The sequence below is a fragment of the Astatotilapia calliptera genome, chromosome 12 (assembly GCF_900246225.1).
Source record: "Astatotilapia calliptera chromosome 12, fAstCal1.2, whole genome shotgun sequence".
Taxonomy (NCBI): domain Eukaryota; kingdom Metazoa; phylum Chordata; class Actinopteri; order Cichliformes; family Cichlidae; genus Astatotilapia; species Astatotilapia calliptera.
The window spans coordinates 7,089,513-7,116,141 of record NC_039313.1 but is presented as its reverse complement, the minus strand read 5'-3'; the positions used below and the strand labels follow the sequence as shown (position 1 = coordinate 7,116,141).

Here is a 26,629-nt window from a genome sequence, read left to right as displayed (position 1 = left end):
AAGACCAAAGAGCTTTCGAAGGACACCAGGAAAAGTATTGTAGGCCTGCACCAGACTGGGAAGAGTGAATCTACAATAGGCAAGCAGCTTGGTGTGAAAAAATCAACTGTGGGAGCAATCATCAGAAAATGGAAGACATACAAGACCACTGATAATCTCCCTCGATCTGGGGCTCCACGCAAGATCTCATCCCGTGGGGTCAAAATGATCATGAGAACGGTGAGCAAAGATCCCAGAACCACACGGGGGGACCTGGTGAATGACCTGCAGAGAGCTGGGACCAAAGTAACAAAGGTCACCATCAGTAACACACTACAACGGCAGGGAATCAAATCCCGCAGTGCCAGACGTGTTCCGCTGCTGAAGCCAGTGCATGTCCAGGCCCGTCTGAAGTTTGCCAGAGAGCACATGGATGATACAGCAGAGGATTGGGAGAATGTCATGTGGTCAGATGAAACCAAAGTAGAACTTTTTGGTATAAACTCAACTCGTCGTGTTTGGAGGAAGAAGAATACTGAGTTGCATCCCAAGAACACCATACCTACTGTGAAGCATGGGGGTGGAAACATCATGCTATGGGGCTGTTTTTCTGCCAAGGGGACAGGACGACTGATCCGTGTTAAGGACAGAATGAATGGGGCCATGTATCGTGAGATTTTGAGCCAAAACCTCCTTCCATCAGTGAGAACTTTGAAGATGAAACGAGGCTGGGTCTTCCAACATGACAATGATCCAAAACACACCGCCCGGGCAACAAAGGAGTGGCTCCGTAAGAAGCATTTGAAAGTCCTGGAGTGGCCTAGCCAGTCTCCAGACCTCAACCCCATAGAAAATCTGTGGCAGGAGTTGAAAGTCCGTGTTGCTCGGCGACAGCCCCAAAACATCACTGCTCTCGAGAAGATCTGCATGGAGGAATGGGCCAAAATACCAGCTACTGTGTGTGCAAACCTGGTAAAGACCTATAGTAAACGTTTGACCTCTGTTATTGCCAACAAAGGTTATGTTACAAAGTATTGAGTTGTATTTTTGTTATTGACCAAATACTTATTTTCCACCCTGATTTACGAATAAATTCTTTACAAATCCTACCATGTGGATTCATGGATTTTTTTTTTCACATTCTGTCTCTCACAGTTGAAGTGTACCTCTGGTGCAAATTACTGACCTCTGTCATCATTTTAGGTGGGGGAACTTGCACAATCGGTGGCTGACTAAATACTTTTTTGCCCCACTGTAAGAATTAGTTTTCTGCCACATGTTTCAAAAGTGAAAAATTTATTTCCTTCCATAACTGAATTCCTTTTTCAGATCTTACCTTCATCACACTCTGAGTCCTCCAGGCAGAAACTTGCTTTGTGTCCTTCAGCCACTTTGGTTCCATTCAGGCTGAATAGGTCATAGATGGTGAACACCTCCATGCTATGATAATGCCTACACACAAAGACGGGAACATACTTTAGCCTTTAAAAGAAGACACTTGTTGTCATTTTAGCTCTAGTCTCAAGGGCACCGGCGTTCTTTAAATAATAAATAAATACATTTTTAAAAAAGCATCTCAACTAAATAGCACCTGTAAAAACAGCATGTCCCTTAGAAAGAGTCATTTCTTTCAGTGATTCTGACCGTCCTGATATACTGAAAGCTGAAGGCTGCCAACAGTCCACTGACTTTTTGCTTGTAGTTTTTAATGAAGGTGTAATTTATGTTTCTAAAGGGGATTTAGTAGGTGTATAAATCCAGTGCTTGTAACGAGAAAAGGTCTGACAGCCATCAGCATGAACCCTCTGAGGTCTTAGTCATCACAGGTGGTAATTCCTGACACTAACCCTGCATCTTGGAGAAAGCAAAAATGCACCTTTTGGGAAAACAGATGTTGAAATGAATTGTTCTTTCAAGACATGGAAGAACAATTTGATCAAAACAAAAAAAAACAAAACCATATTCCGATTGCCCGGGGTTAGTGATCAAGAATGCGATCACTTGATAAAATCTAGTATCAAACCTCCAAAACAGTGCTTGTACTTTCACTGACCTGTGACAGTCATGCCACACCCACGAGTGCTTGTCAGCTTTGGGTCGGAAGTCGGACTGGCCATTGTTGTGTATCTGGGAGGAGAAGCGCAGCAGGCGGCGGTAGGTGTTGGCAGGAACCTCGCTGGATGTGGAGGACAGGCAGTTTTCCTCATATGCACACTGCAGCATGAACATGGGCCGATCCTCCATGTAGGTGGTCTGCTCCACCACCTGAGGGTTCAGCACCAGGTCTGGTGCCGCTATAGATAGAAGTGAAAAATACATGCTGCTGAAACATTTTTAGGGACATACAGAAATTGTTCTAGCAGCTCTACGTCAAACTTATTTACATTTGTTGAATTAAAACTGACTGGAGCCTTGAAAATCTTTTACTCCTTCAATCTGCACATTCAAAGTAGGTTTAAAAGTGGAAAGGCCAATTTATTTATTCCTTCATGATCAGGCTTTGTTGAGGCAAATTTTACACAGATAACATAATATGACTTTTCAGCACACTGCTCATTTCACTGTCTTACTCTCAGAGCAGGAGACCCCGGCAGCGTAGCGGCCGCCTCCTTTGGGGCAGCTGAGGTGGGCTCCATGGTGCAGGCAGTGGGACAGAGACATCTCAGTTCCAGAGCACCGAACGCCACTCATCACCACAGCATCAGCGCTCACCTCACCCGACCAGTACCAGGTCTCCTGTGGAAAAAGCACAGTTTACAGATCAGATGTAGCAGCCACAACCTCTCCATATATAGTACAGTATATAGTATGTATGTATATAGTGCATTGTATTTTATAAAAACCCTCCTAACTTGGTGGGCTGTCCCTATGACATGTTAATGCTGCTGAATCCCCTGCAGCAGGAATGCATTTAACTCCTCGTCAGCTTTCAAGTCAAGTCAGCTTTTTTGTATAGAACATTTAAAAGACATTAAGTGTCATCCAAAGTGTTGAACAGAGGTACGATGTAGTTAAAATATCAAAAATAAATGAAGATGAAAGAAATCTATATAAACATCCATACACTTATATACAAATACCTATACAAGCATACATGTACACATACATACATATATTTACAAAAAACAAACAAGATAACTAAGACAGAACAGACCAGGTTTCAAAGTGATCTGAAAGCCTGTGAAAATAGGAAGGTCTTGAAGTTCGATTTGAAGATTTCCAAAGAGAAGGAGGACTTTATAAAAGACTCGGAGCAATGACAGAGAAAGTATCCCTGTATCCTTTAGATTTTAATTGGGAGCGTGGGACCAGTAAAAGCATCCGATGGGAGGACCAGAGAGTTCGAGCGGGTAAGTGCAGGCTAAAGATCTTAAATGTAACCTGGAGCAGAAGTTTTCATGGGCATAATTATCATGATAATTTGGGGCTTTTAATGATTTCTTTTAATTTTTTTTCTCCCCTGCCCAGGTTGGAATGATTTATAGTGTACATCTGTACTGACTCTGAAAAAGAAGAAACAACGCACACATTTGAGTTGATTTTGGAGTATATAAGGCCAGGGCCTCTTGTTATTGATCATGATTGACTACAACTAGTAGTTTTTCTTTGGCAGCATAAAAATGATTTATTTGACAGCACTCACTAAATTGACCAATACTCAGAACAATGAGAAAATGTGACATTTGCCCAACAGTTTTCAAAAGCAAAAATGTACTTTTAAGTAATCAAATTTAGTTAATCCAAGTCATTCTGAAAAAGAAAACCCTTACCCTAGCCTGGGAGGGGTTATACTTCAATTATCACAGAAAACAACACTGCAGGTTTAGTTGCTTGTGCTTGTGGACTTTCAGGTTCTGGTTATGAATGAACTAATCCTAGGGGACTGATACACATCAGAAAATGTTTAATAATGTCTTTACGTTTCTCATTTAGTTATTATTTTTCAAGTTCTGTTTTACTTTAGTACTTACTTATTTTTAGTGTCTCACATTTGGTTTTACTTCCCCTCCTGTCTCATTGAATAAAGTGTCCACTGCTGTGTCTTGTTTTCACTAGCTGTGTCCACTTCCCCTGACTGCCCTTCTGTGTCTATATAGTGTTGACTTCCCCTCAGTCCCTTGTGTCAGTCTCTGTTAACCTCAATGTCTTCAGCCAGTTATGGATTTGGCTTTTTCTGCAGCCAAAATAATTGCTTGCTCTTGGTTTAGTTTGTGATGATTTTCCATATTGTAGCGTTTTATTACCTGTTTGTCTGTTTTTTGTCAAAAAGCGCAACTTAAAAGTTAAAGCTCTGTCTTATGAGCTCTTATGTATCTCTAATGTATCGTTACACTGACAGATGATGAAAAAAGCTGCACAGCATGTAATACAGTAAATGGATTCCTGTTACAGCTGAGAGTCCTTCAAACTCCTGCCGGAAGGCAAACACCTTATAATCATACGCTCTTCATTTCATGGCTGTGCAAACACTTTCATAAAGCTGTTAGCACAAAGCCCCTCAGCCTCCTTATCTGCTCCTACTATTACCCTGCTGCACTGTAAACAGTGTTTTGGGCCGCCCCCCAGTTCACACCCAGGCCTCTCACTCCTAACGTCTTACATGTGTCTGTGTTTATTAAAAAAAATAGAAGGCTGTGCATATACACAGAGCCACCGGACAGTGGCATGCATGGAAGTATGTAGCTGATATATTTAATCTATTTTTTTTTTTTTTATCAAAATGAAAAAATAAATTAAGTCAAATATTTTTGCACAGTCAAATAAAAAAAATACAAATTTAAAATGCATAAATACCTAAAATTTAAAAAAGAAATGCAATAGCCTCAAATTGTTAAAAAGATTTTCCATTTTCAAATTAGCAGACAATGTGCAGCCCTGAAGTTGACCAGATAAAAAACAAGAAATATTCATATTTTTTCAACAGTTGAAATGATAATGAAGCTTAAAGTTTCGATTGGAAGCAAACAAATTTATTTATTAATTAGTGTTGTTCCAGTCTTCTGCTTGGAGTGAAAATTACTTGTAATTACAGTCATTTGGATTGTTGAACCATAAAAATAAAAATACAACTACAATTTAAAATGAACAGCACAACATTCAAACCTACTCATAGCCCAAATTTTAATTTTATAAACTTATTTTGTATTGTCTACATATAGACTACTCTTCCTATAACTCCCACCCTGGAAGGATAGATACATGCTAGTAAAAGCCGGTAAACAGTTAGCCTTAACATTTGTGCAGAAGCTATCAGCTAGCTGATTTGTCACATGTGTATTTAGAATGAAACATGAGACATGGCATAGAAACTGAACATTTAACAGTGTTTCCTGAAAACCCTCTCCTGTCTGATCATTTCCTGAGAACAAAATAAGAACAACCCCAGGTTTCTCTTCAGCACTGTAGCCAGGCTGACAAAAAGTCAGAGCTCTTTTGAGCCAACCATCCCTTTAACGTTAACTAGTAATGACTTCATGAACTTCTTCACAAAAATTTTTTTAATCATTAGAGAAAAAATTACCTATAACCATCCCATCAATTGTACTAAAAGTACCATTGATGTTAAGTTAGACTCTTTTTCTCCAATTGATCTTTCTGAGTTAACTTCAATAATTACACTCAACAAAAATATAAACGCAACACCTTTGTTACTGCTCCCATTCCCCATGGGATGGACGTAGAGACCTGAAATTCATTCCAGATACACAATATAACCATCCCTCCCAAACAGTGGTCACAAATCAGTCCAAATGTGTGGTAGTGGGCACATCTGCTATATTGAGATAATCCATCCCACCTCACAGGTGTGCCACATCAGGATGCTGATCTGACATCATGAGTAGTGCACAGGTGTACTTCAGACTGCCCACAACAAAAGGCCACCCTGGAATGTGCAGTTTTGTCTCACAGCAAAATGCCACAGATGCCACAAGCAATGAGGGAGCGTGCAATTGGCATGCTGACAGCAGGAATGTCAACCAGATCTGTCGCCCGTGCATTGAATGTTCATTTCTCAACCATAAGCCGTCTCCACAGGCGTTTCAGAGAATATGGCAGCACATCCAACCGGCCTCACAACCGCAGACCTCGTGTAACCACATCCAGCAGGTTCACCTCCAAGATCGTCTGAGACCAGCCACCCAGACAGCTGCTGGAACAACAACAACAATTTCTGCACAAACTGTCAGAAACCGTCTCAGGGATGCTCAACTGCATGCCCGTCGTCCTCATCGGGGTCTTGACCTGACTCCAGCTCGTCGCCGTAACAGACTTGTGTGGGCAAATGCTCACATTCGATGGCGTCTGGCACGTTGGAGAGGTGTGCGCTTCACAGATGAATCATGGTTCACATTGTTCAGGCCAGATGGCAGCTGAGAATGTCCCAGTTCTTGCATGGCCAGCATACTCACCGGACATGTCACCCATTGAGCATGTTCGGGATGTGCTTGACCAGCGTATACGACAGCGTGTACCAGTTCCCACGAATATCCAACAACCTCGCACAGCCATTGAAGTGGAGTGGACCAACATTCCACAGGCCACAATTGACAATCTGATAGACTCCATGGGCCGATGTGTTGCACTGCATGAGGCAAATGGTGGTCACACCAGATACTGACCGGTTCTGGGTCCCCAGACCCCCAATAGCGCAAAAAACTGCACATTCCAGGGTGGCCTTTTGTTGTGGGCAGTCTGAGGTACACCTGTGCACTACTCATGATGTCAGATCAGCATCCTGATGTGGCACACCTGTGAGGTGGGATGGATTATCTCAATATAGCAGATGTGCCCACTACCACACATTTGGACTAATTTGTGACCACTGTTTGGGAGGGATGGTTATATTGTGTATCTGGAATGAATTTCAGGTCTCTACGTCCATCCCATGGGGAATGGGAGCAGTAACAAAGGTGTTGCGTTTATATTTTTGTTGAGTGTACTTCCTCCAAACCATCAACATGTCTTTTAGACCCCATTCCTACAAAACTGCTCAAAGAAGTCCTGCCGTTAATTCATCCTTCGATCTTAAATATGATCAACCTATCTCTAATGATCGGCTATGTACCACAGGCCTTCAAGCTGGCTGTAGTTAAACCTTTACTCAAAAAGCATCTCTAGACCCAGCAGTCTTAGCTAATTATAGGCCAATCTCCAACCTTCCTTTCATATCAAAAATCCTTGAAAGAGTAGTTGTCAAACAGCTAACTGATCATCTGCAGAGGAGTGGTTTATTTGAAGAGTTTCAGTCAGGTTTCAGAGTTCATCACAGCACAGAAACAGCTTTAGTGAAGGTTACAAATGATCTTCTTATGGCCTCTGACAGTCGACTCATCTCTGTGCTTGTCCTGCTAGACCTTAGTGCAGCATTCGATACTGTTGACCATAATATTATATTAGAGCGATTAGAACATGCTGTAGGTATTACAGGTACTGCACTGCACTGGTTTGTATCATATCTATCTAATAGAATCCAATTCGTGCATGTAAATGGAGAGTCCTCTTCACACACTGAGGTTAATTATGGAGTTCCACAGGGTTCAGTGCTAGGACAGATTCGGTTTACACTATACATGCTTCCCCTAGGCAGCATCATTAGAAGACATAGCATACATTTTCACTGCTATGCAGATGACACCCAGCTCTATCTATCTATGAAGCCAGATAACACACATCAATTAGTTAAACTGCAGGAATGTCTTAAAGACATAAAGACCTGGATGGCCGCTAACTTTCTGCTTCTTAATTCAGATAAAACTGAGGTCAGTTTTCAGGCCCCTCTTCTGTGGAACCAGCTTCCAGTTTGGATTTGGGAGACAGACACTATCTCTACCTTCAAGACTAAGCATATAGTTAGGGCTGGACCAGGTGACCCTGAATCCTCCCTTAGTTATGCTGCAATAGATGTAGGCTGCCGGGGATTCCCATGATGCATTGAGTTTTTCCTTTCCAGTCACCTTTCTCACTCACTTTGTGTTAATAGACCTCTCTGCATTGAATCATATCTGTTATTAATCCCTGTCTCTCTTCCACAGCATGTCTTTATCCTGTCTTCCTTCTCTCACCCCAACCAATAGCAGCTGATGGCCCCGCCCCTCCCTGAGCCTGGTTCTGCTGGAGGTTTCTTCCTGTTAAAAGCGAGTTTTTCCTTCCCACTGTCGCCAAAGTGCTTGCTCATAGGTTTTTCTCTGTATGTATTATTGTACGATCTACTGTAGAATATAAAGCGCCTTGAGGTGACTGCTGTTGTGATTTGGCACTATATAAATAAAATTGAATTGAATTGAACTGTGAATGTACAAAACAATGAACCTACAGTCTCTTTAATATTATATATGTAGATGAAATGTAATTACTACATGACTAAAAAGTCTCAGGAATTTATGTCACATAACCCTAACAGCTGAGTTTCCAGACTCGACAGCTAATTCTGATCATAATATACACCAAACAAAGTTCACTGACAGCCAACTGATGCAAACAGTGATTTAACAACTGACAGTTCCTTTTCTGTACTGGACCTTTCAGTCCATACAAAATAAAAGCAGAATTTTTAGTTTTTCTGCGCTGTTGGATTGTGGAAGCCCAAACACTCATGATTTGGCTGTAGGTATTCTAGTTCTCTCTGCTGTCTAGAGAGCAAACTTCTTAAAAAAAAAAAAAAAAAAGGAAAAAGAAAGACTCCTAAAACAAGTGGAAAGTTTCTTCTTTGTGTCATAGTACATTTTGTATCCCATTTTCCACTGGCAGCACAAGCTATTTGCTGGAAGCTGCTTTCAGTGCTCTGTCGATACATTATTGCTGAGTTAGCTTTGTTCCTTGGATGTGGGTATATATATACACTTTATTTCACAGGCCCTATACATACAGCAATTTCTTATCATTTACTCAAAAGAAAGTAAAACACATCTGTGAATTTATTGGTGGTGTTAATTAACAGAAATGCAGAGACTGTGTTAAATTTGTACCAGCCTGATTTATGCTATCCAATTAACTACTAGAATAACCAAGAGGCTTTGAGTTGCTGCACAGCAGGTCAACTGAACATGTTTAAAAAAGGAAGAGTTCTAAAGAGAATAACAGTGGACTTTCAATAATGAATTACAAATGCAGCACCTATTCATGACTTTAAATGAAGCAGCACTTTCAAAGAAATCATCCACTTTGAGGAAATCAGCCCAACAAACTAAACTCACATAGCTTTGTCTCTTTTAACTAGCTTTTTGTGGAAAATGTCTATTGGGTCATTTTCTATAAACTATAAGCTAAAGATGAAGAGTCCACGGAGATCTGTGGAGAGGTTGTGCTCAGATTCGTACAGTCTGGCTATAAGAACACAAAATTTGTTGGTTTACATTTTAGACATCTAAAGATTTTCACACACCCAGGCAAACTGATTCCCACCCCCTGGCTGCTGTGACTCATACCTGAAAAGCATTGCTGGCAAAGCCCAGACCCAGCTGTCTACAGACAACCATGGCTTCCATGGTTCTCCAGCCCTCGCTGCACACCGTCCCCCACACCAGAGAGCCATTTCTCTCCACCAGCACCTCCACACGGCCTTCATACGGGTTACGACCTCCACTCAGACGCAGCTGTGGGTGTGGAAAAAAACAACACAGGACTGTTGATGATCATCAGTGCTCTTGGAAGGGACACATTTACAGTGCTTGTTGCCATTAAATGCAAAATGAATACAGATTTAATCAAGATTTCACTGGTACACCTCTACTGCACCATGTACACTTCATACATACTTTTGTATGTAGTAATGTTCCTCTCAGAGGTCTAAGTCATGACTTAACCTGGGTTCACTCCTGTTCATCCTGTAAACACTTTCTGGCTGAATTTGAGGCAATTTCTGTACAATGAGATTAATCAGCTCTGCGTTGTATCAGGTAAACATCTACGTACTTTCAGAAATGACGTTTTCATATTGTAAAAATTGCAGTGTGTCAAGCATTGCATTGCAACACATGTTAGCACAAACTAAAGAACACTTAAAGTATTCATGTTATTATGTTATACAGGAACTCCAGTTCTAGTCTACTGGACGAACTGCTGAGTTGCACTGTGAACTCATTTCCTAGAGCAGCTGTGTTAACCAGTATTTGGCTATAGTGAAATGGAAACCAACCCTTTCCTGGAAGCCCATTTTTGGGACATTACATCTGACGGCTGCATCCTCCTCATGGCTACAACCCAGAGCCTCCTTATTGAACGAACACTCAGTTATGGACTTCTCAAATCCTGAACACTCCACCTCATTCATATGCACTGGGCCCATACCTGAAAAATGCACACAAAGAAGCAGATTCAGTTTGAATTCCACTGAAGGTGACTGAGGGAACACAAATCTGTATGTTGGGTCTTGTTACATATCATTAAAAAACACAATTCTGGTGTAATAAAAAAAAAATCTAAAATTCAAAGCTTCAAAGAAAAACATGTTTTCTTTCCTAGAGTGAGGCACCTACATGCTAAATATGAGGTCAGAGTCAAAAGTTAATTAGTTTAGCATTATGGCAAGAAACTAGGAGAAAACAGGAAAAACAGGAAGTAGGAATTAGCATCTATCAGGAAGCTGGTGCAGAAGGTTTTCAGTCTATTGCAATTTATAGTGTAATAAATTGCATTTTAAAATATAAGCTTAGTAACCCATCATGTTTCCTGTTTGCTTTTTACAGTCTTCTAGGTGTGTCCTGAACTTTATGTCCACCTGTTGTAAACTGAATGAATTAAACATTTTTAATTGTTGTTTAGTTTAATTATTGTCCATTGTTCTCCAATGGAACAATTGGCCATGGAAAGATAGGGTCGGGGTTCAGAGCTCAGCAAGGTTAAATATCTGAGGATCTTGTTCTGTGTCCCAACCCTCATTATCTCTGGTTACAGGGGCACCTCTAGAATTATTTCGTAGAGGTGGCTATATGGGGGTTACTGAAAATATTGTGGTGGCACACTAAAACCAGAATTTCCAGTTTTATTATGCTGTCGTCAAATATAGGTTAGTTGAAAATTATGGCAAAAAAAGGGAAAGAAAAGAATGATATGCCGAGTTAATTTCCTGCTATTAATCACTGAAAATAGGTACATATGAAAAACAAATACGATTTTGAAATCCATAATGATCAGTTTTGATTGATTGGATCGTATAAGAGTTTGAACTGTTGCCTGTCTATGTTGGCTCTGAGATGCACCAGTGATCTCTCCATGGATTGGCACCAGTTTTTATGCAAACTTATTACATTGTTACACACATAGGTGGCAGGGCTCGGCCTTACGTATGTGTAAGAGCTTAGACATCTTGAGGAGAGCTGCTGCTCCTTGCTGTAGAAAGGAGAAAGCTGAAGCATTGCAGTAGGAGACCCAGAGTATGCCCAAAACTCGTTGGGGGTGATTATAGATCAAATTTAACGTGGTAGCACATCACGATCCAAGAAGAGGAATAAAAAAAAAAACAACAACAAAAAAAACACTGGACCTCTCTGTGACCCTGCTGTTACTGTGACATAACACAATAAAATGAAGAAAATGGATGGATGGACATAATCATGTTCTACCAAACAGTGATATTGTAACACTGTGAGGTCTAATGCTTCATCGGTGAAGACAACAACCCTACAGCTTCCACAACATGCTGTGTTGGTCAAACCCTTAACCCGTGTTTTGAAGAAAAGCAAAAAAGGCTTTTTGTAAAAAACAGTCAGTTAATAGCATCTGTTAGAATATCTCCTGATAGGCAAGACGTGGAAGAACAACGTTTTAAAGAAACAAAAAAATAGATATTCACTGATGATGACTTAAACCACTGAGGGTTAGAGAGTTTCTGTTTGTCCTCTTTCTTCCATGAAGTATGGAAGAAGTTTTAGAACCACTAAAACCCATCAGGAGCAGCAGCAGTCCATCTAAAAGTGTCAGAAGTCCTTTAAAAGAATTTGCAGAGCAAAGAATTTGCTGCTTTTAGCAGCTCAGACTGGACAGAACTAAGGAAAGCATGAATTTAAATATACAGAGATTCTTGTCAAGACCTGGTCTAATGGTCCAAAACCAAAATAAATCTGCAAATCTTTTTGTTTTAATTCTATTTCAGTCACTTTTGTTTAGAGAGTGTAGTCTAATAGTAAGTTAAAAAAAGCAAAAACCCCACATATGCCCAGGGTTCCTTTACAAACTAATCATACAAAGAAGCAGACCACGGAGCTAAATAGGAAAGACTAAGTCAGCTAAGCATGGAAACAGAAGGTCATACATACAAGAGGATCAATAAATCAAACAACTCAACAACTAGAACAGTTCCCCACAACAGCAACTACACATCACATTGCCTGATGATTTCTGAGGCCCTGTAAGCACAAATGTAAAGCCACTTAACCTGCAGATCAGCTCAGTCTGCTCCACAGACACAAAGTATTAATTGTTCAAGTCTGACTTGTATGTTATGTCTTTATAACTATAACATATTTATTTCCAATTTTCCCTTTGTCTTATGGTGTAGAATTACTATCTGGGCTGACTTCTATTTTCCATGAAACATTAAAGGCAGTGATGAGAAACCCTGATGGAAAAAGCTACTTTCTCTTCGTTTCAAATTTTTCCACGTCTAACGTGACTGGAATGTGCAGCAGTGTACAGCATGTCCCTGCCTTTTCTGAAGAAATGTTCTTCTTGTTGCCAGGTATCCACACACTACTAGAGAAAATGTGATTTTTCCACCTTATATGCTGAAAAACAAGTAAGCTGTGTGTTTAATACACTTGAACATTGGTGAGATATCTGCTGCGTGTTTAAGTTAGAAGTGTGTTTGTGCCACATTTTTGTTAGGTGTGTGCTGCTGACTTCCAAACCTGCCAGTGGCATAACGCAGCTCGTGCAGGTTATGAAAACCTTAAAGTGAAGCTGCTCACAATAAAAGCCTCCACTGAAAATGAGCAGTCAGTGGAAAAAAACCCCAAACAAAACAAAAGACAAGAATCACAAACTTTGCTGTGTACATTTCAATATATTTGCCCACTCCAAGAAGTACGACATGAAAAAATCATTATTTCACCATTTTTAAACAGGATAAGAAAAGTAAAGTGTACATCAACAATTAACATAGTGCACTCATATTAATCTAATATCTGTATGAAGGGTTTCTGCCACAAAAATGTTTAACCTCTTGGCTACCAAAGAAAGTGGAGCTCAATGTTGCACCGTACAGTAGCGCGATCAATCTGGTTCAAGTAAACTGTATCAATACTTAGGCAGTAAAGATCTGATTGAACTTACTCTTTAAAAGCTCATATTATGCAATAGCTGCAATACTATTTTAAAATGTTACGCACTTCTAATCAATATTTTTTGTCAAAGATTGATTAAATGTACTGGTAACACTTAATATAATATGACATAATATGGCCTGCAACTAAGGGTGTCATTCCACTGTAAATAAATGTCATTTCTATGCATTTTAGTTAAAACACTTTTAATCTGTTTATTTATTTTGATTGAAATTACAATGTGCTGTAATTATATTTACCTACCAATACTTAAAAGGTAGGGACACTAGAATAAGGGGGTAACAAGTCTGATTTTTACCGGAAACAAAGAAATAATTTTGCTGTAGCTAAATTTAAGCATTCTGTAAATAATTTTAAGAAGCGAATCAGTAATTTTAGGTCGTGCATAAGCAATTTCAAGTATTGCTTAAATTCATGGATTTTACAGGAAAAGAGACAAATTATATTTTAGGTAATTCTATGTACTCATAAGTAATTTTAAGTACAGCCTAATGTCTTGGTAATTTACTGGAAAAATAATATTTCCTCATCTTACAAGCACTCTGTACTTTTTGGGGTGTGGGGCGTAGTATAGAGTGGCTTAACCTTTCAGGTATCTTCTGTAAACATTTCAAAGTTATGTTTGAACAGTATGTTTGAGCAGCTATGGCTGCATCATTATCATGTCACACAGGTCTTTAAATTGTGATGGTATTCTTTTCATATTCAAACCTTCTACCCAGCAAAGATCGTGACTATCCAGTGGCCAATTTAACAGCTAAAACAGCAGAACTGTTGTTTTAGCTGTGCTAGTGAAGTGTTGGTGAAGCAGATAAATGGAGCTACAATGAGCAATGGGCCAACATTTAGTGGGCCTGTTTAAGAGATGAATCCCCAACATAAACATGTACAGTTGTAATTGCACTACATTTTTCAGTGTTGTGGTTAGTTTCTTGCATTACCACTAAACAGCTGACAAAATGCCACTGTGACATGAAAACATGCAAACATGCAAACTAAGGGCAGATTTTATAACCTTGTCTATGAGTTCATGTTCCTCTGGCTGCAAAAGGGTGATATAAGCAGAAAAGTTTAAAGGCTAGAATTACTTCTCTGAAATGTTTGGGATATGTGGTTTTGCTCCACAGTCAAGCCCTTCCATTCTGTGCCATGTAGGAAATATACACAGACATTTGTTCCAGGAGTAAAGTCGTTTGGAGCTCGGTGTCATGGGTTATTTTCAGGTCTACTTTGTAATCAGCCCATCGTTTTTTGTTTTTTTTTTCCTTGGTTCGTGCAGCTCACATTTCATGTCCTTCTGCTTCCCTCATTGGTTGCATTACTGGTATAATTTTATGCATTTGTTTCCTTTTCTCAGACCTTTCACTACTGTGAAGTCCCAATCAATGAGCAGGCATGAAAACAATCTGCCAGTATTTTTTTAATAAAAATAAATGATATAAAACCAGTATACCTTGTCCAAGGCGACCTCCAGACAGAGCCTCCTTTGCTGTACCAAAGCCCAGCTCTCGACACACCACTGTGGCAGACAGCAGGCTCCACTTGTCATCACATATGGTGCCCCACTCTCCATTTTTCAACACCTCCACTCGCCCCTCGCCTACGATGGCCCCACCACGGAGACGAACCAATGGTTGCTGAAGACGACAAACACAAACACCGCAAAAAGAGGTCACTGTAAAAACGGAACTATCCAAAAAACAAAAATCACATATTTGAGTTATTCTAGTACTTTCAAAACCCTAAAAGCTGAACTTTTCCTTCTCTGTGATGAGAGAGCAGAGGGAGCAGACTGGGTGGTTTTATGTTTATAGAACAAGCTATTAATGTGATTCTCCCATTAACTGTTTGCATAAACTGAAAGTGTTTAATTTTACAAGTAAAGCACGGTTTGGAAATCTGGTTTACTGAGCTTTGTATTCACAAGAAGAAAACCCAGACATCTTTATGTGTGGGCTCTGGAATAAGTTTTCACTCAGATTTCCTCAGCACTATTAACATTAACATTAGAACCATAAAACAATCATTAGTCTAAAAATGTGACACATAGATAAATGTCAGGATCAGGGTAAGTGAGGCACCGGTTTACTCTAACCCTCATGGCGTATGTGAATGTAGGACACGGGCAGGTATAAAACCTTAGAGACACTCCTGACCAGCAAGTATCAGCAGTGGTACAAGGACACACAAACTGTGACCATGATGGTGGCAGGCTGTTGGACACCACATCGTCAAAACCGACAGAAGGGCTTCAGTGGCTTAGGACAGTAAATTTTAATGAGTGTCACAATGCAGGAAGTCACACTCTTTTATGTATGTTGTTACATAGCAGCCATCTTGTCAAAATAACACTAACACCAGCCCAACTTCTAATGCTTGGGGTAAAAAAATAGAAAGTCGTCCAATTTGTTCAATATCATTTACACCATTAAAGCAGACAGGTATGTTACAGATATTTTTGGAAGGAGACAAGCTGCTTGGGTAAATATGAGTTTTCTAGACACAGGCCTTCATGTGTATGTTTGACTCAAAACAACTTCCAACATATTGGTAATGAAGAGATATTCCCCTTCATGCCAGCGATGTTCACCCAATGAAAGTGACTTCCTTTTCATTGGCAACATTGCCACTGTGCATAAAGCCATTGGTAAGGATTGAACGACCATGCCAAATACTTCAAAATGCTGTCCCCATCCTCTAGGGCAGGGGTGTCAAACTCAAATACACAGTGGGCCAAAATTCAAAACTGGAACATTTATTAATATTTATTGAAAAAAAAAAATCTTCCTCCAGATATAAGAATGAATCTTTTCTTATGGACTCAAACAAGTTTTGCTGAAAAACTGAATATGGAACAAGCAAAGCTTAATAATAAACAATATATATATTAGTTGTATAATACCAGTAGGCCAGCTCTAATAGTAATTTGGTATGGCTTTGCGGGCCAAATGTAATTAGGCTGCGGGCCAGAGTTTGACACCTATGCTCTAGGGTCACGAACTCTCAACCTGCAGTGAGAATGTTTAGAATGTGTTGGAGTTCCAAGATGAGACCGAGACCCTGATGTCATCCCTGTGGTGGCACAATGCAAAAAAACTAATCATAGCCAGAGGAATGTGGATATTGGGGGTGGCTGTAGCTCAGGTGGCAGAGCAGGTCAGCCACTAATCAGAAGGTCGGTGGTTCGATCCCAGGCTGCCTCCTGGCTGCCAAATATCCTTGGGCAAGATACTAACCCCATGTTTGCCCACTGGTGGTGGTCAGAGGGCCCGGTGGCGCCAGTGTCCGGCAGCCTCGCCTCTGTCAGTACGCCCCAGGGCAGCTGTGGCTACAATGTAGCTTGCCATCGCCTGTGTCTGAATGGGTGAATGACTGAATGTAGTGTGGGGTCCTTAGGGACTAGAAAAGCGCTATACAAAGTTTGGTTTATTTTGTTTTTATTTTTTCAAATTGGTAAGTAGACAGTAGAATACAATAACATAACAAAAACTTTCTCTTACCAGAAAGTCTAACATGCTGGCAGCGATAGATCTCTAAGTACATAACAATTTCAATGTAATTTGTGATTGATTGCATCTTTTATATTACTAAGCATGTAAATTAATGTAAGATTTTTATATTTCATAGCCACATAAATGAATAATAATAATAAAAGGATTACCTTCAAAAGTAAGACAGTTATATTAAAATGGGTTTCCTGCACTAAAAACTTAAAAGAGGTTTTGAAAGAACAAAGAAAACCAAATAAATATACAGAAAATACAAAACTATTCTCTTAAAAGTAAATAGTACATAGAAAATGAGCTGCCTTGGTGGAAGTTTGCGCTTGTGGAGTGCTTTTGTTTATTTTTGTTTTGTTTTTCAAATTTTTAAACTTGGGTTTAAGGATATAATTCTTTTGAGTCAGATCTGCAGAGTGTGTTGGACCATTTGGATCATGATGTCAGGGACACCACTCCCATCCATCCACCATCTGTGGAACGTGACAGGATGCCTGCAAGCTCCGACCTCACATTAGACCATGAATGAAGCCACGCAGAGATAAATTCTTCTTGGCTTACTGTCAAACTAAGCTAAGAAGAATTCATGACCCCTGACATCTTAAGAGGGTGCGAGTGAGAAAATGGGCTTCTTTACCTACTGTTGAGGTCAGATGTCAGAGTGAGGACAAGAACGACCTCTGCAGAGCTGGCAGGGATTCAAGTGTTCAAAATGAAAAGCTACTGTGGAGGATGAACAAACTGAAAGCCACGTGGTCGAAACAGTCTTGCTGTGGATTATTTTCTAATTTAAATGCATTGATTTTCTACACATGGTCGAAAGTGTAAATGCCCAAGTTTACACCCTGACCTAACTGAATATTTAAAGCAGCCTCCGCTGCCGCAAAGATGTCGGATGGTTGGATCATCAGAGGACCACAAACCTAACCCTAGCCCTAATTCTGTCTAGGCAATCAGAATATCAAATTTGTGTTTTAATTAAATTGTTCTCCCGAGGCTTGGCAATCAGGGAACACACTCATTTTAACTCAACACACATCAAAAACCATTTACATTTTTCCCCAAAAACTCATATTTGCCTTTCCCTTGGGGTAGAATTAGTATTCTCAGCCCTAAACTCTAACACTGAGTCCATACTCTCAGAATATGTTTTTGGCTCATGTGCCCCTAACAGAGTTGTTACTGGGGGTACTTATAACCCCAAACGATAAATCTTTCACTATAACGTTAGCTAAAAAACCACTGCAAGTTTAGTATTTTTTTTATATGTCACTTTTATATGTCACTTCAAATGTGGAAGAATCATATAGCCACATAGAAGGGCTTTCCTGCACTTTCCTGTGTGTGTATGAATCACTAGTACTGAGGACACAGCTGAAAAACTCATACACTGACCCGAAACACCAACAACTGTAAAATGATGGTTTGAATGCAGGAGTAACTGTTTTAGTAAGCGATGATGGCACAACAACCAAAACTATTCTGCAAGTCAAGAACCAGCAATGGCAGAGGCCTTTCTACCCCACAGTAGAGCAGGGCGACATGACCAAAAATATTTATCACGATATACATTTGAAAATTTGTGATAACGATATATATTATTTTTAAGAAAGTGCCCTATGTCTTCATCATAAAAATGGGATGTGTCGGTGATTTCCCATGATACACCTATTCACTAACTTAGTTGAAATTCGACTTTCCTTAATCTTGCTGACAGAGACAAAAAGAAAAGAACAGCAAACGGCTATAGTGAACATCAAAATTAACACTGTCGTGAGGCCATGAAGTTAAAGACAGCAGTATTATGTCTAAAACGTAAGGTGTGAGGTGAAATCCTCTCTAACAACAGCTCGTAGCTGAAATGTTGTGGCCGAAATCTCCAACTGTGGCAGATTTGAGATATTTTCAAATATAATCTTATCTGCAAGCAGAGGAGTTTGGAGCTTCAACAGACTTTTACTACAGATGGCAGTGATGGAGTAGGAATGAACATTAAGGTTTAAAAAAATCATTTATGAGGATGGAAACACATTTTGACTTTATCTGCTTGCTTTCTATGAATGTTGTCAAATAGCAGTAAATATAAATCTAATTTTTGCGTGTTTTCGAGAGAACTCCACAGGGCAGCTCTAACCCTGCGAGTAAAGAGTGCATCTGCTCAGCTGTCCCTGCTGCAAGACAAAAGATTTGTAGCCAAAGCATCAGAAAGAAAAAGATTACATTTTCCATTTTAGATTCTTACATCTGAGCAGAGAATGAATCACGCCTTCAGGAAACAGTGATTAGCCTTTGTGAATTACATTTAGAATTCATGAAGTCAGCCTGAGCACTCACTTATGCTACTACACAGTGCTTTTGGGGAGGGCTTGTTTGAGTCATATCCTTATCGTCCTGAATTTCTTAGAGAATAAAATTTAAATAAAGTATGAAAACTACCCCAAAGATACAGCCTTACTAATTCTGGGTCTTATACTTAAAGAAAGAATAATAGTTGACACTGGTGCTGCTGTTCTTTCCCTGCCCTGAGAGTTTTACAAGACTGGGCCATTTTTTAAACTCTGAGATGACAGTAACTAATTTTGACAAAGGCATTTCCAAAGCAGCTCCAGCTGCAGTTCACCAAGCGACATGGAGCCATCCTTGCTTAACATCGAACCAAAACATTTCATGCATTCACCCTCTATATCAGAGCCAGTGAACCGAGCTGAACTCAAGCAGCTATTTCCTATGTCAGCTTTGTTTACCATTTCAGTTTGTTCACACCATTCATGCAGCACCCACTTATCGTTACATCGCTTGTTGTACTGACACAATGTGGGGTTTTTTACCTCTTGCCGGAAGGCCTTCCTAAATCCCGTCATGAGTGTTGGGGCAAAGTCTTTACCAGGCACGCAGCTCACCACCACAGGCAATCCTCTAGGGCAGGTCCCATTGGACTTCTCCAGTACAGCCTGGCCCAGTTTACAGCTGGACAAGTGTGCTTCATTGCCAGTGCAGTTGACAGAGTAGTCCCAGTATGTGGGCTTTCTCCTACGAGCAAACATCCTGCACAGATAAAGGAGATGAGAAGAATTTTCAACTAGGTATAACACAATGTTACTACTTCTGTCTTATTTGAGAGCATTGAGCTACACTACTCAAGATTTTTATATAAACAACAGGTGCAATAACAATCTGTGATAAGGGAGGTGTTACAGTCACAAAGAATTAACAGCCATCTCCACAGTTCACTGAAGTTCCACTGTACATGTTCGTGTCACTATCTGCTTATTAAAACATGACATATCTACATACTACTGCCAGGTGCAAGGCCATGACTGCCCACCGTATACATCCAACCACTGAAGAATCGTCAAGACAGTTTCTGTAGGTGGTATGACCTGAAGTTGTAAAGTTGAAAGTCTGAGGTGTACAAAGCAAACAGGAATGGAGACAGCACAGTTTGCTACTGTAGCTAGTCACTAATCTGAGATGGTTGAGGTGTTTACTGACATTTCTTGTAGCTTCTCTCAGCAGCAGCAGCGGCAACTGAATCAGGTTAAATACAGTCTATGCAGCCTATGTGAAAGACCAGATTACAACAGGACAGACAGCGTTTAGTTTTCATTTGCTGCTGGCGAGAAGGAAAGTCCAAAGGAGCAGCCCAAAGATGAGCTTTGCCTCTAAAGCAATTTGAACACATATGCGATGAATATCAGTGCTGCCTTAAAGGACTAACGATTTAATAAAGTAGTTGTCCTAAAGCTGTGAAAGTTTACTTTCATAAAATCTCATTAAAAAGGGTCATTGTCAAGTTACGATTTTCAAGACTTAATTAACGTTAAGGTTAATGTCATCCTTCACTACAACTTTTCAACCCCAAATTAATTATTATGTTTGCAGTGAATAAACAAATGGTTTTTTTATGTCTCGTGATTTAATTACAATGATTAATAACTCAGCTTGTGCAAATAGCAGACTTCTGTGTTGTAAAACAGTTTTATAAAGTCACTATCTATATACAAAGTGGACACTGAACATGAACCAAACTAGGAGTAAAGTCAGACTATTGATTCATTTCATCCTGTTCTCTCTCTTAAGATTAGGATAAATGTTTAAAATGTTGCATGTTCTTATCTCCTGCCCTAATATTAACCATGGGAGACCTAAGTTGTCATTGGTGACAACCCCGAAGACTAAACAATCTTCCTTAGTGTCATCTTTAGACATACTAAACGCAAGAGAAAAGTTTCTAGACATTAGTTCTTACAATGTCTTGATGAATCATCCAGGTAAGTACGTCGCAGAAAGTTGATTATTTTCATCATTTATTAATTCATTTATTCACTCTATGAAGAAGTCAACAGGATGAGTGACTAAACAGTTCTACCACTGAAAACGCACCATCAAGAATCAACTTTCTGGAATTTACTTACTTGGATGATTGAACATGCATCAAGACATTGTAAGATCTAATGTCTAAGAACTTTTCAAGAGATTAAGCATGCAGCCCTTTGTTCTTTCAATTTCCATGTTCATTGTCAAATAATTTAGAATATAAGTTAACTTACAGATCTAGCAGTTACTCAATCATTTTTGTGTGCAACAACGTTATAGCCTCAAGTCAGTTTTAACTGCTGTCTCAAGTCCCTAGTGGGGGTACTCCCCTTATAGCTTTTTAATAAGGTGTGCATTTTATAATCTTTTGATCTATAATACTAATGCCAAGCTGTTCTGCTAAGTCACAATAACCAGAAACCAACAATGTACTATTTACTATTTTAGTACTATGTACTATTTAACTCAATAATGTTCCAGGTCAAAACACTGAATATGTACTGTTTTATAACTTTATAAATTCACTTTTTACATTTCATGAAGACGCTATTGTGAAAATCTCAAGCCAATAGGACAAAAGACAAATTCAGGATTATGAAACTGTCACATTTATTTTATAATGTCAGCCTGTGAAAGTACACTGTGGCCAAAGCAGGCTGACACGTAGATGGAAAGTTAGGAAGCTGCTGCACTCTGCTTTGGTTACCTAAAGCAGAGGGGAGACTTCCAACTCAGCCAGACAGTAAATTTAAGGTTAACTTGAGTGCCTGAAGTTTTGTGGTACACCATGATTAACTTGTGGCCATTTGGCCTAATGTCAGCAAGATTTAGATTTCTCAGCAGTTCCTCGCACACTGCAAAACTTTTTTGTAATGCACCTATACTGAAAATACAGGAGTCAGGCACGAATTTTGCTGTAAAAGGCCTGTAATGTCAGGAATGTAATGGGACACACATTAGAGGATTAAAGATTATTCCATTGTTTACAATGCTTGGTCCTGGCACATTGCAATACAATGCCTAAACTGCAATACTGAACATTAAGCTTTGATATATCTATTATAGGTGTGAAAACAGAATATTTAACAGGGACATGTCGTGCTTTTCTGAATTTCATTTACTATATACAGTTTTTAAGGAAGGTGTTATGGAGAGATTTCACAAGATCTCAGCCTGTTCTGAACTCATTAACAATGCTGCAGTTCACATTTGTGAATTTTAACATTGCTAATGAGTTCAGAGCAGAGCAGAGAGTTCCCAGAAGCAGCTGTCCACATTTTAGCCTTTGCTGTTAAGGATGGGTTAGGGTTGTTTAGTGGGTTGTTGGACTGACCATTGGTATAGTTTGGATGATGGAAGTGCACAAGCAGTTGACATCCAGCCTCTGTTTGTGTTTGTAGCCTTTCAAGGTTTCCAAAAGCCAGCCAGTCACATAGTAGTATAGGCTGATTACTACATAGGCTGACTGTAGGGGGTGGTGTGTGGATTGAGGAAGGTTAGAGAGAGGAGAGCAGATATATATAATCTGAACAGCCAGATAACTGGCAAGTTTTCTTTATCTCTATTTCATGCAAATGAGAACCCAGGAAAATAATATATATGATTTTCTTTATTATCATATATATTATAAGTTTTAATCAAAATTACTAAAAAGTATGGGCCAGATTATTTGTATGTGCCATGGCTGATAATAAACGAGCTGACTCAATTGTTGCATCTGTACTTTTTGCATTTGGAGTATATGTGGTTGAAACACAACGCTGAATGAACTGCAAATCATTTCCTGGGTTTGGCTTTGGGCGTTTTGCTTTCTTTCTTGATAATTACTGGAAAATTTTAGGTGTTGTGATAGAGATGCACAATAAAGCTGCAAGGAGCAGAGGTAGTGATGGTAGATGAGTTAAAATACCTGGGGTCAACCATCCAAAGCAACCAGCAGAGTACAAGAGAGGTGAGGAAGACATTGCAGGTAGGGTGGAGTGGATGGAGATGGGTGTCAGGGTTGATTTGTGACAGAAGGACAGCAGTAAGACAGGAGTTCGAGCTGGAGATGTCAAAGGTGAAGATGCTAAGATTTTCCTTTGAGAGCACCAGGACCACCAGAGGGATAGCTCAGGTCAAAAAGTTTGGAGACAAAGTTAAAGAGAAAAGGCTGAGATGATACATTGGCAGAGGAGGTATATTTAATGTATTGGACCAAGGATGTTGAATATGGAGATGTCAGGCAGGAGAAAAAAGGGAGTGAACACAAAAAATCCATGAATGTAGTGAGGGACGATATACAGAGGATGGTGTGACAGAGCAGGATGCTAAGGATAGAGTGACATGAAGGCAGATGATCTGTTGTGTTGACCCGTAAGGGGAGCAGCAGAAAGAAGAAGATAAAGATACACAATCCACAAAGATTTCAGTAAGAACCTGAAATTTATCAAGCCTCCGCAGAAGTCTAACCCAGTCGGTGTACTGAGCTGCCAGAGTAATGAAGTGATTGAGGTTAGTCACTCATGTTGGATTTGGTCAAACACTGTAATGATGATGTATTCATTTGAATTTTTTCAGCCCCCCTTCCACGTTGCTGTACTCTACAGTTTGAGACTTAGATGAATTTCGCAGCAGTGATCTGCACGTGCTGGTTGAGAAATCTACCAAATCTATATATATGTAATTATATATATTTTTCATCCATGTGAGGCACCGAGGGGAGTTTGCTAAAGATGTAATTACCAATTTGTGGCACAGAAAAAAAGAGGAAAAAAAAATTAGGATTTGCCATCTGTCATCCAGTCTCCTGCAGATGCATTTTTTTCTGTACCCAACAAAACACCCACTGAGTCACAGCATTGAAACAGTAGCCACATTATTCTGACATACCTTTTAATATCCTGAATTTCTATATAAGTGCCCTTTAGTCATTTAAAGTTTAAACTCTGCTCTGCTCTTTGAACCACCCAGGACCACACATACTCACTTGTAGACTCTGGGATTGTACTTCCTCTCCCCGGGGAAGCCAAACATGCCACAGATCACTCTGCTGTTAAACTGGGTCCAGTCTTTGTTACAGATCTGCTTCCATTTGCCACCATCTTTGACCTCCACGTAGCCTTCCATCACAGGGATCCGCTTACGGTAGGATGACAGAATGGCTCGAATCTGCACATCCTCTACATGAATGTCAAGATTCTGTAGACAATATATTGAGAAACAACATTTAAAAAGCAAACAAACAAAAAATAAATAAATAAAAGCACAAAAAAAGCAAAAACAATCTTTCTTTTTAAACAGCAACTTGCACTTTTCTTTATGCTAAAGTTTGGGCCTTGTGGGCATGTAACATATGTTGTTGATTTTTGAAGTGGAAAGATGCAACAGCCACAGTAAACACACATTCGAAAGCTTTTTTCCCAAATGTATTGTAACTTTTCTTTCATGGAATTATCAGCACTCCCAGCAAAAGCTTACATTATTGACTAAACCACCATGCATAGACCCACAGAGACACATCTCTGCCCAAAAACTAACTTCCAGATCTCAGCAATATATAATGATAGCCTATACACTGTGTAAGCTAATTCGTTAATTTAGCTTCCTGTTAGTAGGGGGGTTTGCAACCAAATAGAATTTGCTATGTAATCAAATCACATGGTAACGATTTCCCATGAGAGTGCAGTCTCTATTTCAGAATGAAAATGAAGATGGTGCAGTGAGCATACAGCTTGCTGAATACAAATAAAGTTAGCCACAGGTTAGCTAAAGCTCACTGCTAACTGACGATCTGTTTGCCTGTCTTTACATAGCTCAGTTAAGCGCCAGCAATGTAAAGCTGGGTCTTTATTTTGCCATCAAAGTCATAATGTTATACATTCGCAATGAATATTCAGAATACTGGAAGCAGACCTTTTCAATATATCAGCCACCAGAATGAGATATGCAACACATTCAATTCAATTTATTTAAAAAGCACCAAATCACCACAACATTTGCCTCAAGTTTCATTTTGTCGTAAGTTAAAGACCCTTACAATAATAGAAAGAAAACCCCAATAATCAAACAACCATCTGTGGGAAGGAAAAACGTCTTTTTAACAGGAAGAACCAGAAGTCTAGCAAAACCAGGCCCAAGAAGAGGCAGCCATCTGCCGTGACCAGTTGGGGATACTTCAAACACTAGATCATAAACAATACTTGTGAACGATAACACTTATTTGCAGATTACAGTATCACAGGCAACTGAGGAACTGAGATACCAAACAGATTTCAGATGCTAACTTCTGCTCTTATTTTTCACAGTTCCTTAAATGTTGGTTCTTAATAATTTTGGTCAATGGAAATTACCCTGTTTAGTGGACACCAAGGTTTGAGACTGGAAAGTGACACAAACACAGCCTATGGGTTCACAAGCTAGTTTACTCCTAGTACTGGTCCCAAGTCCCCAAAAATGGAAAGCCTTTATCACAAAGGGCTTCCATTGTAAAATCTTTGCCAAATACGCTTCATCCATGCACCACATGATCCATCTGCTGTGGCAACTTGACAGGAAATGAGAGAGAAGCCAGATGTATCATATAGAGGACCACAAGGTTGGTGAGTGTTACTACAAGGTTAGAATAGTCAGAAAAATGTCATTGCACAGAAAAAAACCCAACTTTTTTTTTTTTTGCCAAAAAAGACTTCAATAGTGTAACCCAAGCTATATACCACATCTGTCTTGAAATAGCTATTCCTGTGTTACATTATGCATAATCAAAGACTCTTACCCCCTGTACAGCTGCTCAGCAGTGCTCTGTCTGCACTGGTTATAAATCTTCCTCAAACTGCACAAACATTTTTACAGTGAATTATCTTATTAAGCCTAATCACCGTGGCCGACTGCCTTCTTACAGGTTTTTCTGGCTTTAGAAGCCAAAGGCATCAAAGGGTTTCTATGGCAAAATGTGCAACATGTTTTAGCCTGTCCCAGTTAAATCCACAAACACCATACTGTACACATGCAGGAGGAAGCAATTAACAAACTGCTACTTCTTTCCAGATGCCTCATGTCTACATGATCATCAGCCACAGGCCCTAGCAGTTTAGTTCAAGACTCGGGCAGTACCACACTAGCTTAGACAAAACATCATGTCATTTAATGTTGGTTTCCTTAAGTATTTTATTTAAGGAGGCTTTTTCTGTCATGCATAAATAGAGAGCAGCATAGTCATGCACATGTAACTGTTGATATGAGATCGTTTTAAAGGCTATGACCCAGTCCAAAAGCAGTGCTGCTTTAGAGGAGCATAGTTTCTGAGACTAAAGAAGGCCAGTCTTGTCAGGTGCATGAGAAAAAGCAAGCTTCTTGTTTTCATTTGGTGAAAAGTACTTGAATTGCAGAGTAATGTCAATTGGAAATTAAATGTGTGCTTTAACTTTGGGTTTGGATCGTGCCATGCTTGGATCGCGTGCACAAATGTATCAATGACCATAGGAAAGAATGTATGCTTGAATGTGTGTACGTATGTTGGGGGATATGTACGTATCTTTAACATTTGGAAATATGATTGTTATCCAAAATTGTGAA

The 26,629-nt window shown here is 39.6% G+C and overlaps 1 protein-coding gene across 1 annotated transcript in view; it reads right to left on the bottom strand.

Moving 5' to 3' along the window:
- LOC113033470 (lysyl oxidase homolog 2B) overlaps positions 1-26,629 on the bottom strand; it is a 43,221-nt gene that overhangs the window by 2,796 nt on the left and 13,796 nt on the right. The window contains 8 exon segments of the mRNA XM_075410387.1: positions 1,316-1,431; positions 2,033-2,273; positions 2,550-2,715; positions 9,405-9,572; positions 10,115-10,266; positions 14,713-14,896; positions 19,588-19,804; positions 24,045-24,256. Of these exon segments, the coding sequence (XP_075266502.1) occupies positions 1,316-1,431; positions 2,033-2,273; positions 2,550-2,715; positions 9,405-9,572; positions 10,115-10,266; positions 14,713-14,896; positions 19,588-19,804; positions 24,045-24,256 (1,456 nt within the window).